The 18,571-nt window shown below is 40.6% G+C and overlaps 1 protein-coding gene across 1 annotated transcript in view; it reads left to right on the top strand.

Annotated features, from left to right (window-relative positions):
- The first annotated feature begins 17,773 nt into the window (after positions 1-17,773).
- Positions 17,774-18,571, top strand: part of LOC100772423 (cell surface glycoprotein CD200 receptor 2-like) — a 35,107-nt gene continuing 34,309 nt past the window's right edge. Inside the window, exon 1 of the mRNA XM_035444117.1 lies at positions 17,774-17,954. Coding sequence (XP_035300008.1) covers positions 17,774-17,954 — 181 coding nt within the window. The remainder of the gene's footprint in view (positions 17,955-18,571) is intronic.

The raw sequence follows: 18,571 nt of genomic DNA, 5'->3' as shown, positions 1-18,571 counted from the left end.
ACCTTCAGAGGAGCCAATGTGGCTTACAGGTGAACCTGTCTGGGTAGGACAATGGCCTTTGACTTCTGAGAAGCTAGAGGCTCTAGAAAAATTAGTACAGGAACAGCTAGAGATTGGACACATAGAGGAGTCTACCAGCCCTTGGAATTCTCATGTATTTGTTATCAAAAAGAAGTCAGGTAACTGGAGAATGATGCCAGACCTGAGAGCCATATATAAGGTAATTCAGCCTATGGGCTCTCTACAGCCCAGAATGCCATTGCCTTCCTTAATACCTAAAGGATGGCCAATCATAGTAATTGACCTGAAAGACTGTTTTTTCACTATACCATTACAAGAAAGTGATAGAAATTTGCATTTACTGTACCAACTCTAAAATCCAAGCACATTGTTTAACTAAACTTTAGAGTTTCTGTATTATATCAAGAAGCCAATTGATGTAATATAGAATGACAGAAGAATTTGGGGACTCTTTGTCTTTCTTGGCTCTTTCCTTCAAGATGTACACCATCTCATAATCATTATTTTCCATGATATTCTTTTCCAGCATGTATACATATACAAGCAAACATTTCTCTGCTAACACTTATGTTTGAGTCCCACACAGCCAATGAAGACCTGCCTGACAGCAATCCCTGGACGCTCTGGAAGGAAACTGGGCCATACCTTCTAGACTGCACTGGATACAACTTACTCCATTTCAACTGACACTCTGACCAGATCTTCCAGTACTGACTTCAATACCTAGATCTTCAATCAAGCAAATTCCATCTAACATGGACTGGATATAATCCATTAGAGACTTTCACTATATTAACATTTTCTTCCCACAGGACTGCACAGGACTACTGTTGTCCCATTTCAGCAGGAAGTAACTTGGAGAATGCTATGCCCCTTTCCCCCCATTTGTCACTAAGGATAATGTACACCTAGCTAAGGCTACTTTCCTATTGTTTAGGGTTGGGATTGGAAGGAGGTGTTCAGGTTTAGATACCTCTTTCAGATGACTTTAGGGTTTAGCTGAAATAGACATGGTTAGGATGTGCAATAGCAGATTATTGTATCTTCTTGTATTTTACCTTTATGATTGTTAATTTTGGATACTTTACACTGTTAAGTTTTAATCCTCTTTTAGACTAAAAGGGGAATTATAGGGCGACACCGTAAGCACACCTCATATGGGCTGGCTACATTTGTGCCTGACCATGCTTGTCAGGGCGTGATCAAGGTGAGGTCAGGATGACTCATAATAGGTTTTTAAGGGGCTGCAAGGCACATGGGAGCCCTTCTCTCTGGCCTGTCTGCCTTGCTGTTCCTGGCTCGCTCTGGCTTGCATTTGGCTGGTGTTTATCTGAATAAAGATATCTTAACCTTACAGACTAAGGATCGTCTCTCTTCATATTACAAGAGTGGTCTTGTAACACTTCCTGGAACTTTCCAGTGTGACAATCACTTCCTTATATTAAGTGACATATTTCACTGGAAGAGTAATGGTTCAGGATGGAAAACAGACTTTTCCAAGAATCTTGGAAGAATCCTTTGTTTCCCCCCCCCCACAGTTTTCTATAATTCACACCACCCATCACAACACTTAAAAAAATACTAATGCTGTTATTTACAGAGCACTTACTACATGCTAGAAGGTTGTGTGTTCTACATGCATTAATTCACTTAGCTGTCATATTCCAAGAAGGATAATTAGTCTCACTTTACAGAAAGAAAACTGGGGCCTACAGGGTGGTAAGTGTTATTTCTTATTTCCTAAAATGCATGCATTCCCCACTTTTATTCAAAGTAGAATGAATATCAGCTACCTCATATCTCAGTGGGAATATGCTATAAAATATATATAATCAGGTGTAGAAGATGGGGCCAAAAGAATGTAAGGACCAGGGGGAAGAGGTGGTGTGTTATCAATGCTGTATTCCAGGCATGATATGACATTTGAACTCTCAAACTCACAACAGCCACGATTACTTGAACAAGACCTACACAAGATTGGGAACATCAACACACTGTCATGGAAGAGTTAGGGAATCATAAGGTCCCACCCCTCTGTAAGGATGGATAGACATCTAATGGCTACTAAGGGAGGTAGCAATATTTTCCTTTTATAAAGTTTATTTATTTTTGGTATACACATATATAGTGTGTTAGTATGTGTATATGCATGTGGTATATGTATATGTGTACAGATAGGCTTCTCCATGTTTTTTCTCTTTCTTTTCTCTTTAGAAACAATATTACTTTACATATCAATCCCCACACTGCCTCTCCCTCCCATACCCCCAACCACTCCCCAAGGATAGTGAGGCCTTCCATGGGGGGGGGTCAAAAAAGTCTGTCACATCATTTGGGGGAGGGCCTAGGCCCTCCTCCATGTATCTGGGCTGAAATAGTATCCCTCCTTAGGGAATAGGCTCCCAAAGTCCATTTGTGCCCTAGAGATAAATACTAGTTCCACTGATAGAGATCCCATATCCAGCTGCATTGCTGAAGGTATTTATCAGTTGTAGAAGATTCCTGGTAGAGTTTTTCAGGTCACTTAAGTAAACTATCATATCATCTGTGAATAGTGAAAGTTTGACTTCTTCCTTTCCAATTTGCATCCCCTTGATCTCCTTTTGTTGTCATATTGCTCTAGTTAGAACTTCAAGTACAATACTGAAGAGATATGGAGAGAGCACATAGCCTTGTTTTGTTCCTGATTTTAGAGGAGTCAAGCTGAGTTTCTCTCCACTTAGTTTGATGTTGGCTGTCAGTTTCTGTATATTGTTTTTATTATGTTCAAGTAAGTTCCTGTTATCCCTGATCTCTCCAGGACCTTTATTATGAAGGGGTGTTTGATTTTGTCAAAGGCTTTTTCAGCATCTAGTGAGATGGTCATGTGGTTTTTCTTTTGCAGTTTGTTTATATGTTTATATGCAAGTTAACAAAATCAGAAATGTAAAGGGGGACATAACAATGGACACTGAGGAAATCCAGAGAATCATCAGGTCATACTTTGAAAACCTGTACTCCACAAAATTTGAAAACTTAAAGGAAATGGACAATTTTCTGGATAGATATCACTTACCAAAATGAAATCAAGAACAGAGAAGCAATTTAAATAGACCTATAAATCCCAATGAAATAGAGGCAGACATCAAAAGTTGCCCAACCAAAAAAGCCCAGGGCCAGATGGTTTCACTGCAAAATTCTACCAGAAATTCAAAGAAGAGCTAATACCAATACTCCTTAAATTGTTCCACACAATAGAAGCAGAAGAGTCATTGCCAAACTCTTTTTTAAAGGCTTCAATAACTTTGGTACCCAAGCCACACAAAGACACAATTAACAAAGAGACTTACAGACCAATATCCCTCATGAACATCAATGCAAAATACTCAATAAAATACTGGCAAATCAAATCCAAGAACACATCAGAAAAATCATCCACCATGATCAAGTAGGCTTCATCCCAGGGATTCAGGGATGATTCAACTTAGGAAAATCCATCAATGTAATCCACCATTCTAACTTTAAAGCATGGTGATCCAATAAGATACAGGGGTTATTCCAATTTTTTGTATCTGTTGAGGTTTGCTATGTTGGCAAGTATGTGGTCAATTTTAGAGAATGTTCCATGTGGCGCTGAAAGAAGGTATATTCTTTTGTGTTTGGATGGAATGTTCTATAGATGTCTTTTAAACCCAATTGCATAACTTCTGTTAGTTCCTTTGTTTCTTTGTTAAGTTTCTGTCTGGTGCTCCTGTCCAGTGGTGAGAGTGGGGTGTTGAAGTCTCCCACTATAAGTGTGTTGGGTTTTTTGTGATTTGAGCTTTAGTAATGTTTCCTTTATGAATGTGGGTGCCTTTGTATTTAGGGCATAGAAGTTCAGAATTGAGACTTCATCTTGATGGACTTTTCCTGTGATGAATATGAAATGACCTTCTTTATCTCTTTTGATTGATTTTAGTTTGAAGTCTAATTTGTTAGATATTAGGAATGCTCACCAGCTTGGATACATTTGATTGGAAAATCTTTTCCCAACCCTTTACTCTGAGGTAACATCTGTCTTTGAAGTTGATTTGTGTTTCTTGTATGCAGCAGAAGGATGGATTCTGTGTTTGTATCTATTCTGTTAGCCTGTGTCTTTATAGGCCGGTTATGACCATTGATATTGAAGGATATTAATGACCATTGATTGTTAATTCTTGTTTGCTTTGGATTTGTTGTTGTTGGTATTATGTGTGGATTTCCCCCTCCCCCCTTTTGCTTTTGGTGTTTGGTAAAGTGGGATTATCTATTGCCTATGTTTTTGTTAGTGTAGTTAACTTCCTTGGGTTGGAGTTTTCCTTCTTTCCTTCCAGTACTTTTTATAGGGCTGGATTTGTGGATATGTATTGTTTAAATCTGGTTTTGTCATGGAATATCTTGTTTTTTTCCATCTATAGTTATTGAAAGCTTTGCTGGGTACAGTAGTCTGGGTTGGCATCCATGGTCCCTTAGCATTTGTAGAACATCCATCCAGGACCTTCTGGCTTTCAAAGTTTCCATTGAGAAGTTGCATGCAACTCTGGTTGGCCTGCCTTTGTATGTTATTTGGACTTTTTTTTTTTTTTTTGGTTTTTTGAGACAGGGTTTCTCTGTGTAGCTTTGGAGCCTATCCTGGCACTTGCTCTGGAGACCAGGCTGGCCTCGAACTCACAGAGATCTGCCTGCCTCTACCTCCCGAGTGCTGGGATTAAAGGCATGCGCCATCAATGCCCAGCTGTTATTTGGCTTCTTTCCTTGGCTGCACTTAATATTTTTTCTTTTTTCTGTAAGTTTGATGTTTTGATTATTATGTGGTGAGGGAACTATTTTTGTGGTCCAGTCTATTTGGTGTTCTGTAAGCTTCTTGTACTTTCGTAGGCATGTCCTTCTTTAGGTTGGGAAAGTTTACTTCTATGACTTTTTTGATTATGTTTTCTGTAACCTTGAGCTGTGTTTCTTTTTTATTTAAATTAGGATCAAGCCTGCTTCACATGTCAATCCCAGCTCCCTCTCCCTCCCTTTCTCCCCTGCTCCCTACCTTCCCCCCACCTCATCCTCCCTCAACTTCCCAGGGAGGGTGAGGCCCTCCATAGGGGATCCCCAAAGTCAGTCATATCACCTGGGGCAGGGCCTAGGCCCTCCCCCATTTGTCCAGGCTGAGAGAACATGGAATGGACTACCAAAGTCCATTTGAATGCCAGGGATAAATGCTGATCTACTACCAGAGGCCCCACAGATTGTGGAGGCCTCCTAACTGACACCCACGTTGAGGGGGTCTGGATCAGTCCCATGCTGGCCTCCCAGCAATCAGTCTGGGGTCCATGAGCTCCCCCTTGTTCAGGTCAGCTGTTTCTGTGGGTTTCTCCAGGCTGGTCTTGACCCCTTTGCTCATCACTCCTCCCTCTCTGCAACTGGTTTCCAGGGGTTCAGTTCAATGTTTAGCTATGGATCTCTGCCTCTGCTTCCATCAGCCACTGGATGAAAGCTCTAGGATGGCATGTAAGTTAGTCATCAATCTCATTATAGGGGAAGGGAATTTAAGGTAGCGAGCCTCTCCACTATTGCTTAGATTGCCAGTTGGTGTCATCCTTGTAGATCTCTGGAAATTTCCCTAGTGCCAGATATCTCCTGAAACCTATAATGCCTCCCTCTATTATGGTATCTCTCATCCTGTTCTCCTCTATTCTTCCCCTGATGCAACCTTCCTGCTCCCCCATATCCTCTTGAGCTATATTTCTTTGCCTTCTTGTATACCTATTATTCTTAGGTTTGGTCTTTTCCTGGTGTCCCATATTTCCTGGATATTTTGTGTTAGGGATTTGTTGGACTTAAGATTTTCTTTGGTTGATGACTCTATTTCTTCTAGTGAGTCTTCAACACCTGAGATCCCCTCTTCCCTCTCTTGTATTCTGTTGGTTATGCTTACATCTGTAGTTCCTGATCATTTACCCAGCTTTTCTATTTCTAGCATTCCCTCATTCTGTGGTTTATTTTTATTGTTTCTTTTTCAGCTTTCAAGCCTTAAACTGTTTGAATTGTTTCCTTCACTTGTTTGGTTGTTTTTTTCTTGGCTTTCCTTGCTTTCTTTAAGAGATTTGTTTATTTCTTGATCTTTTTTGATTTGTCTTTTTCTCAAATTCCTGTATTTTTTCTTCCATTTCTTTAAGGGATTTTCTTGTTTCCTCTTTGAGGGGCTCTATCATCTTGATAAAGTTGTTTTTAAGGTCCTTCTCTTCTGCTTCATCTGTATTGGGATGTTCCCGTCTTGCTGGTGTAGAGTCCCTAGACTCTGGTTGTGTCATATTGGTCTTTCTGTTGTTGAATGTGTTCTTATACTGTTGTCTTCCTATCCCTTCTTCCAGTGGGTGCAGGTGGGGTCTCTCTCCATCTTCTCATCTCCTGGTGGATATAGTTGGGCCAAGACTTCAATGTGGGCAACTCTGAATGGTCTGCCCTCTCCTGGAGTTCTCTTCACCCAGAGATTGTAGGGAGGCCAAGACTGAGATGTGGGCAGACTCTGGATGGTCCCAGCTGCCAGGGCAGCTCCGCTACATGTGGAGCAGACCCAGAAAGCTCCAAGGAGGGGATGGGAGGAATTGGTCCTGAGCCCACACTCATCTCAAGCAGAGGGCGTAGTGGGGCCAAGACTGCCATGTGGGCAGACTTCAGATGATCCGGGCTGCTGGGACAGGTTTACTCCATGCTGAGCAGACCCAGAAAGCTCCAAGGAGGGGATGGGGGAAGTTGGGTGTGAGTGGAACCCATACTCACCTAACACAGAGGGTGCAGGGTGGGGCCTAGACCTTCTTGTTTTCTACAGGTATCTTTCTCTATTGCTTTTTTACCTTTTTTTTTTTTGAGGTAGGGTCTTTCACTGAAACGAATGTTTGATGTTTCAACTAGATTGGCTGACCAGCAACCCTGGGGATCTGCCTATCTGCCCCCGACCCCGTCTCCAGTGCTCAGCCGAGTCGATCACAGTAGTGACATACAATGTGGCATCTCCATAGGACTAATATTGTGATCTCACTTTCTCCCTAGCTCCTGATCTACATTTACTGTCTGTTTTCTGCCAGTGCTGCTGATGTATCTCCTTCTGAGTCTCATAGAAGGATGGAAAAGGCTGGGGTGTGGACTAGACAGACAAACGAGATATTCCAGCACAGGATGAACCTTATGAGAAATATCACGTCACAAATAATTGGCAAGTTTTTTCAATCCCTTCTCTATATAGTTAATATGCTAGAAATCAACAGTATCGCTCAAGTCACAGGACGTAGTTTGGGCAGAGGCTGAAGCTGGACGTCTTACTCCAGAGTTTAAGCCCCTTAACTCAGGACTAATAGACCTCAGTCATTATTCATAAGCCCCCCTGCTTTTTTAAAAAAGTTAAGCTGGAAGCAATTTCCTGTCCTTGTTTATGTCATCCCTTGAGGTCACACCTTTCTCAGGAAAGGACAGCAGTGCAGTATATGTGAATAGTGTATGGAAAGTGAATGGTGTAGCTCTAGACCACAGGAGGAAATTGAGCAAAGTCACAAGATGTGACTGCAAAGAGCACACGTAACCAGGAAGACCTGTTCTCTTGGTCATTTGTTTGAAGCAAGAATCTGACCACTGGTGAGTAGGCTGAAATTAATGGATACAGTTATTAAAATTTTTTCACTCACTGAATTATCTCCTCCAAAATCCAGAGAGACTTAGATTGGGTTTTCTTATTCTTCTTTCCATTTATTTCTCTTCTCTAGAGTTCACACTGAGGTTGGTCTCAGATCAATCATCTTCTTGCTTTCTCTTCTACTAGTTTAAAAAGATTCACTAAAGAACTGAAGGGCAATGTATAAAACAGTGAATGGCATCAGTTGATTTACACCTTTTCATAGGAACTAAATTTATTTCTTTAAAAAAGGCAACTCCACCTTCTTTTGACATTGCATTTATTTTTGAAATACCCATAGGCACACACATTTATTTCCATTCAGTGCTAAGTTCGTGGATTTCTTTTTCAATTGTCTCCAGTCTGTTGTTAATTTACCACTAAGATTTAACTTCAATGATTATATTTCTAAAAGTCAGTGTTTTTGCTTTATTTTGTTTCTTCTTTTCCTTTTAAATCATAATAACCATGTGTTATTTTAGGGTGGCTTTTACTCTCTTATGTTATTTTCAATTATTGTTTTGACATATCTCCTGTGGATTGATTGCTATGGTAGAACTGTAGACTTATAGATACAATGACCAATATATAGTTAATGGGAGTGTTGTGTGTGGCAGGGAGCAAGAGAATACTTTAGAAAGTCTGTTAGGTATTTAAAAATTTAATTTTTTTCAACTTTTTTTATTTGAATTAGAAACAGAATTGTTTTACATGACAATCCCAGTTCCCTTCTCCCACCCTTCTGCCCCTACTGCTCCCCCCAACTAAAACCCTACCTATCACATATACTTTCTGCTCCCCCTGGATGGTGAGGTCTTCCATAGGGTGTCATCAGAGCCTATTGTATCCTTTGGGATAGGGCCGAGGCCCACCCCATGTGTCTTGGCACAGGGAGTATTCCTCTATATGGAATGGGCTCCCAAAGTCCACACCTATGCTAGGGATAAGTACTGAATTTCTACAGGAGGTCCTGTAGATTTCTGAGGTTTCCTCACAGAAATCCTTGTCCCTGGGGTCTGGGTCGGTACTCTGCTGGTATTCCAGCTATCAGTCTGGGGAGCAAGAGATCCCCAATGTTCATGTCAGCTGTTTCTGTGGGTTTCACCAGCCTGGTCTGGAGCCCTGTGCTCTTCACTCGTCCTTCTCTGCATCTGGGTTCCAGTTCAATTCGGTGATTAGTTGTGGGTGTCTGCTTCTACTTCCACCAGCAGCTGGATGAAGGCTATAGGATGGCATACAAGTCAGTTATCAGTCTCATAATCAGGGGAGGGCAATTAAGGTAGCCTCTCCTCTGTTGCTTAGAGTGTTAGCTGGTGTCATCTTTGTAGATCTCCAGACATTTCCCTAGTGCCTGATTTCTCTGTAAACCAAAAATGTCTCCCTCTATTATGATATCTCCATTCTTGTTATCATCTATTCTTTCCGTGCCTCAACCTTTCTGCTCCCTCATGTCCTCTGCATCCCTCCTCTTCTCCCCTTATTCTCCTAGCTCCCTTCCACCTCTTCCTGTGCTCCCATTTGCTCAGCAGATCTTTACCCTCTCCCCTTCTCCAGGGGACCATGTATGTCTCTCTTAGGGTCCTCCCTGTTTATTAGCTTCTTTAGCAGTGTGGATTGTAGGTTGGTAATCCTTTACTCTATGTCTAAAATCCGCATATGAGTGAGTACATACCATGTTTGTCTTTTTGCGATTGGGTTACCTCTCTCAGAATGGTTTCTTCTAGATCCATCCATTTTCCGGCAAATTTCAAGATTCCATTGTTTTTTTTTTTGCTGAGTAGTATTCCATTGTGTTAATGTACCACATTTTCTCTTTCCATTCTTCGGTTGAGGGGCATCTAGGCTGCTTCCAGTTTCTGGCTATTACAAATAGTGCTGCTATGAACATAGTTGAACAGATGTCCTTGTTGTATGAATGTGCTTCTTTTGGGTATATGCCTAGGAGTGGAATTGCTGGATCTTGTGGTAGACTCATTCCCATTTTCTTGAGGAGTTGCCATACTGATTTCCAAAGTGGCTGTACAAGTTGGCACTCCCACCATTAGGTGGAGAACTGTTCCCCTTTCTCCACATCCTCTCCAGAATGAACTGTCATTGGTGTTTTTGATTTTAGCCATTCTGACAGGAGTAAGATGGTATCTCAGAGTTGTTTTGATTTGCATTTCCCTGATGGCTAAGGATGTTGAACACTTTCTTATGTGTTTTTCAGCCATTTTAGATTCCTCTATTGAGAATTGTCTATTTAGTTCTGTACCCCACTTTTTAATTGGATTGTTTGGTGTTTTGTAGACTAGCTTCTTGAGTTCTTTGTATATTTTGGAGATCAGCCCTCTGTCAAATGAGGGGTTAGTGAATATCTTTTCCCAGTCTGTGGGTTGCTGCTTTGTCTTTCGGACTGTCTCCTTTGCCTTACAGAAGCTTCTCAGTTTCAGGAGGTCACGTTTATCAATTGTTGACCTCAGTGTCTGTGCTACTGGTGTAATGTTCAGAAAGCGGTCTCCTGTACCAATTAATTCAAGGGTATTTCCCAGTTTGTCTTTTAATAGGTTCAGTGTAGCTGGATTTGTGTTGAGATCTTTGATATTTTGACTTAAGTTTTGTGCAAGGCGATAGGCTTGGGTCTACCTGCAGTCTTCTACATGTCTGCAATCAGTTATGCCAGCACCATTTGTTGAAGATGTTCTCTTTGTTCCATTGTATAAATTTGTATTATTTATAAAAAAAATCAGGTGTTCATAGATGTGTGGGTTAATATCAGTGTTTTCAACTCTATTCCATTGATCTACCTGTCTATTTTTGTGCTAATACCAAGCTGTTTTCAGGACTATAGCTCTATAATAGAGCTTGAAGTCAGGGATGGTGATGCCTCCTGAAGTTCCTTTATTGTACAGGGTTGTTTTGGCTATCCTGGGTCTTTTGTTTCTCCATATAAAGTTGAGAATTGTTCTTTCAAGGTCTGTGAAGAATTGTGTTGGGATTTTGATGGGGATTGCATTGAATCTGTAGATTGCTTTTGGCAAGATTGACATTTTTACTATGTTGATCCTACTTATCCAAGAGCATGGGAGATCTTTCCATTTTCTGGTATCTTCTTTAATTTCTTTCTTTAGAAACTCAAAATTCTTATGGTACAGATCTTTCACGTTTTTTGGTTATTGTTACCAGAAGGTGTTTCATGTTGTTTGTGGCAATTATAAAGGGTGATGTTTCTCTTTCTCCACCAATGTGTCATTGGTATATAGTAGGGCTACAGATTTTTTGAGTTAATCTTGTATCCTGCCACTTTGCTGAAGGTGTTTATCAGCTGTAGGAGTTCCCTGGTAGAGTTTTTCAGGTCACTAATGTAGACTATCACATCGTCTGCAAATAGTGAGAGTTTGACTTCTTCCTTTCCAATTCTTCCTTTCCCTTGATCTCCTTTTGTTGTCTTATTGCTCTAGCTAGAACTTCAAGGACAATATTGAAGAGGTATGGAGAGAGTGGACAGCCTTGTCTTGTCCCCAATTTTAGAGGAATTGGATCGAGTTTCTCTCCATTTAATTTGATGTTGGCTGTTGGCTTGCTGTATATTGCTTTTATTATGTTGAGCTATGTTTCTGTTATCCCTGATTTTATGATTGTGTTGAATATGTTTTCTGCACCTTTGAGTTAGGGTTCTTCACCTTCTTCTATACCTATTATCATTAGGTTTGGTCTTTTCACAGTGTCCTATATTTCCTGGATATTTTGTGTTATGGATTTGTTAGACTTCAGATTTTCTTTGCTTGATGAGTTTATTTCCTCTAGTTTGTCTTCAGCGTCTGAGATTCTGTCTTCCATCTCTTGTATTCTGTTGGCTATGCTTGCTTGTATGTTGGTTGGTTATGGTTGTGATTCCTGATTGTTTACTCAGCTTTTCCACTTCCAGAATTCCCTCAGTTTGTGTTTTCTTTATTGTCTCTAATTCAGTTTTCAGGTCCTGCACTGTTTCCTTCAGCTGTTTAATTGTATTTTCTTGTTTTTTTTTTTTTTTCTTTTTGGCTTTCCTTGATTTCTTGAATCTTTTGGTTCGTCTTTTCTTCCATTTCTCTAGGATTTTCTGATTTCCTCTCATAGGGTCTCTATCATCTTCATGAAATTGTTTTTAAGGTTGCTCTCTTCTGCTTCTTCTGTGTTGGGATGTTCATGTCTTGCTGGTGTAGAGTCCTTAGACTCTGGTGGTGTCATATTGGTTTTCCTGTTGTTGGATGTGTCCTTATATTGTCGTCTTCCCATCTCTTCTTCCACTGGGTACAGGTGGTGTCTCTTCCTTTTCTGGTGTGTATGGGTCCAGTGTTCTCTTCAGGTGGGTGCAATTGGCTCCGATACTCTGATGGGTCTCAAGTTGGGTGCAGGCAGGTCTGAGGCACTTGGTTTCCAGGTGGGTGAGAGCAGCACTGGCACAGAGATGTCAGCAGACTCTGGGTTGCTTGGTCCTCAGGGGTCGAGATGTCCTGTCTGCAGACCTTTGGGCAGGAGTTCCCAGAGTGGGCAGGCAGAAGTTGGGCCCAAGGCAGGGGCTGAAGCAGATCACCTCTGCACTCTCTGCACTCTGTGGGGGCCGGAATAGTCCAGCGATCTCAGAAGAGTCAGGATCCCAGGGTCCTCAGGGACCGATTCAGTCTGCCTGCAGACCCCAGGGTGGGATTTGCCAGGGTGGGCAGGGGGAAGTTGGGCCCAAGGCCGGGGCTGAAGCAGCTTACCTCTGCACTCTCTGCACTCTGTCTAAAGATTTAATTTTGATTATAATAAAAAGAGGGCACATTAAATGAAGATGTCTACATATGAAAAGACAATTATGAAATTGCTTGTGGACTGCAGAAGAAATACATTGGGTGTTGAGTAGAGCAGACAGAGGAAAGTGCTCTCGCAGATGACCTAATGGAGGCATTGTCTTTGATATAAGTACATTGTTACTTTTAGCCTTCATTGAGCATTTGGCTTTTTCTACCTATTGTACTTTAGCTTACAAAACTGAGATGTTTTCTGGGTTCTTCTTTGTTGGTTTCAAGTTTCTCATAGATTTTCTTTCGTCTTTCTTACTGATTTTTCCAGATACTTTCATTTTCATCTTGAGGAATTTTCCATAAGATTACCTGATAAGAAAGACCCATCCTGACTAATTCCAGGTGGCACCAGAACATTGAGTGAATAAAAGAGACAGAAAAAGCAAGTAGCATGCTGACATCTCCCCTCTCTCCAGTTCCTGACCTCCTGTGGCCTGAATTGCTTCACTCAGCCACACCCTTTCTGCCCTTATGTGTTTGAGCCTCTGAAATAATGAAGCAAAAATAAATCTTCCACATAATAGTTACTTTGTGTCACTATAACAGAATATCTGACAGCAGAACAATTTTAGAGAAAGAAGGTCTATTTTACCTCACTGTTTCAGAGAATTTCGTTTCCATCTTGGTAGGGAAAGTGTGCTGTCATTCATGATAGTGGGCTGTCATTCATGATAGTTGTGGAGACTCTTTACATCATTGCAGAGTGGAAAGGAGAGAAGGGAAAAGAACATGGGTCCTGTTACATCCTTCAAAGGTACACCCCTACCTAGCTGATTCTGCCAAGTAAGCTTTTCTTTCTGAAAGCCCTTAGACCCCAAGAAAAACTTGGGTTTTGTATGCTTTATTCTTCAGCTTGTTAAGTAGATTTTAGATTTAAGCCACAGCACTCCCTTAAACTGTCATGTACTACCTTGTTATAGCATACACAAGACTCTGCTATATAGTTATAACAAGCACTCACATTTTTTGTAGAAATGTTTACTAGTGGTCCTTTAGGCATTTACTTTTCTCATTTTTAAAAATGACATTTTATTTTTGAAAAAAATGAGACATGCTTTTTATATGCACTTCAAGCACTACACAAAAACGTGAGTGTGTCAATTTTTATTGGTCACAGATACTATTAGTATTAGATGAACGATTTTTCATGAATATACATATAGGTATATATTTTACATGGAAGAAAAAAGAATTTTAAAAAGTGTTTTCACTGTACCTGAAGAGATAGCTCAGTGGTTAAGAGCACCAACTGCTTTCTCAGAGGACCGGAGTTCTGTCCCCAGAACCTATGTGATAGCTCACAACTATCTTTAATTCCAGTTCCAGGCGGATGCAACACCATCCTCTGGCCTCTATGGTCACTGTACACATGTGTGGTGTAAAACATACCTGCAGGCAAAGCACCCCCATACATAAAATAAAAAATACTTTCAACAAAAGTTTGATTTTAAATTAAAACAGCATATTTATCATTTCTATGTTTTAAACCAAAGCAAGAAAGTGAGTCCATTTCTGAATTTGAGATTAAAAATATCTTAAGCACATGCAGCCCTGAGTGAATACCAGTATGAGTTAGTGACTTTGAATGATCCAGCATCAGGGTAGGTTCATCAGCTATAACAAATGTGTCTCCTAGTTACTGTCTTTCTGAAGGCAAGAAGTCAACAAAGAGATGGTTATGCAGAAGTTTATTTAGCAATCCATAAGAAGCACTCCAAAGGGAGATTAGAATGGGTTGTCCCAAGGAAGGTGGCTGTAGAAGCATCCTGAGTTCCATATTTTGAGTGTTAAAGAAGTATTATGAATATTTATGAGGTAGGTGGCATATTCTTTGGGTAAGATGACAGTTTTCTCTCCTGAATCATGATGGAGCAGATGGATGGTACCTTTCAGATGTTTCTTACCATGACCCTCTAGACAAACCCACAAAGGGGGAAGTGTCAAAACCACAATATGAAAGACATAACAATTAAGCAGACATCTTTTGAAGATTCAGATACTTCGTTAGTACACACGTGTGGGAAATGCCCTGGAGCCTTAGATTATGAAGCAATGGGAACAATCTATCTGCAGCCTCAGGGAAGTTTATTGTGACATCAAGAGACATGGGTAGCAAAATAAAGGTGTAATTTTATTATTCCTTCATGTCCAGCTTCTCAAGACTGCTCAAGGTCTCATGACTGTCCTTTGATTAAGACATTTGCTGGCTTGTGCTAAGAAATTCTGTCATTTTAAAAAACTGTTGCCGATGTTCATAGCACTATTTGTAATAGCCAGAAACTGGAATCAGCCTAGATGCCCCTCAACTGAAGAATGGATAGAGAAATTGTGGTACATTTACACAATGGAATACTACTCAGCAGGAAAAAAAATGGAATCTTGAAATTTGCAAGAAAATGGATGGATCTAGAAGAAACCATTCTGAGTGAGGTAACCCAATCGCAAAAAGACAAACATGATATGTATACACTCACATGTGGATTTTAAACATAGAGTAAGGAATTACCAGCCTACAATCGACACTGCCAGAGAAACTAGTAAACAAGGAGGCCCCTAAAAGAGACAAACTTTGTCTCCTGGAGAAAGGGAAAGGGTCATGATCCCCTGAGCAAATTGAGAGCATGAGAAGAGGGCAGAGGGAGCTACGAGAATGAGAAGGGAAGAAGAGGAAGGATGCAGAGGTCATGAGGGAGCAGAAAGGTTGAGTCAGGTATAGATTAGAAGAAAGGATATTTGATAGGCAGGGTTTTAGTTGGGGGGTGATAGGGGAGGAGGGGAAGGAGAAGGGAACTGGAATTGTCATGTAATTCAATTGTGTTTGTAAATCAAATAAAAAAAGAAAAAAATAACTATTCTTAATAACTGTTGGATCAAAGAGAAAAATAAAGTACATTTAGAAAATATTTTGAACTAAATTAAAAAATAAAAAACTGTTGCTGTATTATTAAGCAGAGGTTGATGTTTTACTATAGGCTGTCTGTCTGTGCAGACGGGAATGAGGCTTGGGCTGCCATATATGAGCTGCTTCTCCCAGCTCCACTGCTTACATGTCTTCCCGTGAATAGTAAGGAATGCTGATGGTGGGGGAGTCTATGCTCCTGAGAAGGGCAGAGTATTAGAAATGCTTTGTACCTGCCACTTCATTTTAACTATGAACTTAAAACTAAAATACAATTATTGTCTATCCCCTGTGCCTTTCTAATGAACTTCATTTTAGTAGTAATTTTCTGACCTACCATAATATGTAAGCTATTCAACAAATTAAAAAGAACCATGTTAAATAGAGAGAGACAGCTACACAAAACATGTATTTTAATGAGTCTGGAGCACAGTCCTCTATGTTTTCTTAAGATTTACTTAAAAATTTTAATTATGTGTATGCATGTGTGTCTGTGTGGGTGTGTGTGCTCATGAGTGCTGTTGCTCATGGGAACCAGAAGAGGGCTTCAGATCCTCAGGAGACTTTGTTATGGGATGTTATAATCTTCCTGACATGGGTTCTGCGAACTGAACAAAGGTCTTCTGCAAGAGCAGTGCATGTTTCTAAATGCTGAACCATGTCTTTAGGTCCTGTATTTTTTTTTTTTTAAAGAAAAAGATAACTTTATCAGACTGGATGATACTAAAGGAATTCTCTAAAATACTAAAATAATACCATGTATCATACTCAAGAATTAAGTCAATGTACATTTGTAAGACTGTATTTTCACCTTTACACAGTGCCTACTGACCTAGTATCACTGAAGATAAGAAACTATTGTATGTGTATGAGTATTTTGCCTGCATGCACCATGTGTGTGCAAGAACCTGCAGAAGTCAGCAGAGGCTGTTAGATCCTTTAGCACCAGAGTTGCAGATTGTTGAAAGCCACGTAATATGGCTTCTGGGAATCAAGCTCACTAAATGCTCTTAAATGTTGAGCCATGGATTTTTAATCTATCTATCTATCTATCTATCTATCTATCTATCTATCTATCTATCTATCCATCCATCCATCCATCCATCCATCCATCCATCCATCCATCTATTTATTTTAGTTTTGTATTCTTTGTTACAGATCTTCAGGTAAGATAAAGGAAATCCCATTGGTGCTCATTTTGGTTCACAGTGTCTGTTTCTCTTTGTGATGTTATTTATTGAAACATAGTGAGATCCCCACAATGGAGGATCAACATGGCTAATGACCATTCTGAGTGAGAGAAACAAAATAGGCCAAGCTCTTAGGAACAAACTGAATTCTAACTTGTCATCAAAACCATTTGGAGGCATTAATAGGTTAAATATTATTTGTGTTAGAGGTTAGGAAGACATAGAACCTGCAGCAGTTGAACAAATTTGCATGTGGTCTGGATGAGAGATGAACAAAGGGCAGTGTATTCTAAGCTGAACCGAGGCTCACAGCCTCAAGTGGTCACCAGGTCCTGACCAATTTTCTGCTTTTATATATATACTTGGTATTTTTCTTCATGCAATCAATGCCATTACACAGAATGCTTTTATTTTGTGGTGGAAATATTTGTGATAACATCAGTCAGAACAGGAAATCCATGTGGGTAACTAAGTGTTGAATGTGCACTTTAGAAAAGCAGGTGAGGAAGGGTCAAAGGGCTGTCCAGAGCAGTGGGGGACAATGGTGCAGGCTGGCTGTGAAGGAAGGCAGAGACCAGAGAACCTGACATGTTCAAGAAGACGGCAAAAGCATGTGAGGCAAAAGGCTGCCACCTCGAAAATGAACACATTTTCCATGTAGAAGATAGTTTATCTACCCTCAAAATAAATGGCAGAGCTTAGCTTCTGAGGTCAGCAGGGCTGCAGGGGTCTGGAAAATGCCAGCAGTTGTTAGGAACTATGGCGTAGAAATGGCCCCAAACCATTTCAGAGCAAATATGTTGGGTCACATCAGCAAAACTGGTAGTATCAGAAGCCTCGAAGCTTTGTCCCTCCACCAAGGCAAAAACTAAGTGGCCCCCACTGCACATTTTCAGAGTTCTGTGACTCAGTATATACCACGAGAGGAGGGCTGCTAGACTTCAGCAAGAGAGGGTGTTGGCATCTTAACTCACCTGCTTACTGCTTCCTTCCTGGCTAGCTAGTGACCACTGAACTGGAAGCAGGCTCAAAAGTCCTTCTTTTGAAGCAGTGTCTTTCATTTTTAGCTACCAGAGAAAAGCAAATCCAAACTACTTTGAGGCTCCATGTCATCCCAGTCAGAGTGGCCGTGATCGAATAAACAAATCACAGATGCTGACGTGGATGTGCGAAAGAGGAACCCTTATTCACTGTTGGTGAGAGCATGAACTGGTGTGAGTACTGTAGAAGCAGAGCTGCCATAGGACCCAGCTATCCCACTCCTGGGCATAGGTCCATAGGAGTCAATATCATAACAAAAAGATACCTGTATATCCATGACTACCGCTGCATCATTCGCAATAGCAAAGAAGGGGATGGGTCTAGGTGTACACCAACAAATGAAGGTAATAAAAATGTGGTGTGTACACAATGGGATTCTATTTGACTCTAAAGACAAATGAAATGTGCTTGGAAGTGGTGTATTAAATGGGGTAACATAGACAAAAACAACTAACTCTTCATGGTTATATGTGTGTAAGTGGATGTGAGCACATAGAGGTGGGAGACTATGAGACTAGGAGAAGGGAACAGGAAGTACTAAGAACGGGGAAGGGGTCACATGTGACAGGAGAATGGAAATGAGCCTACTGGGGGTTGTAGGGTAAAGGAAAGATGAGAAAGAGGAGTGTAAGGAGGGAAACAACAAAACAAATTTTGTTTGAAAACAGCCGTAATGAAACATAATTCTTTATGGGATAATATATATAAATAATTGTGTTTGTGTATTTGACTTCTCTTAAGGAAGTGAATGGTTCAGCCTGCCTCGGTACTGAAACAGCCTCCCGAGTAGCATTTGTAAAAAGCCACTTACAGGTAGCTCTCTGGATAAGGGATTAGAAATCTAGGATAAGCAGGAGAGAGACCAAAAGTATGGGAAGTAAGAGACTGGGAACTAAGCAGGCAAGCAGGAAGTGAAGAACTGGGCAAATATGTAAGCTTTCTAGTGAGTGTTGAGTTTGCG

The sequence above is a fragment of the Cricetulus griseus genome, chromosome 4, assembly GCF_003668045.3.
Source record: "Cricetulus griseus strain 17A/GY chromosome 4, alternate assembly CriGri-PICRH-1.0, whole genome shotgun sequence".
In the NCBI taxonomy this organism is placed as follows: Eukaryota; Metazoa; Chordata; class Mammalia; order Rodentia; family Cricetidae; genus Cricetulus; species Cricetulus griseus.
The sequence above is the reverse complement of the archived record's forward strand: the minus strand, read 5'-3'. Positions and strand labels throughout refer to the sequence as shown.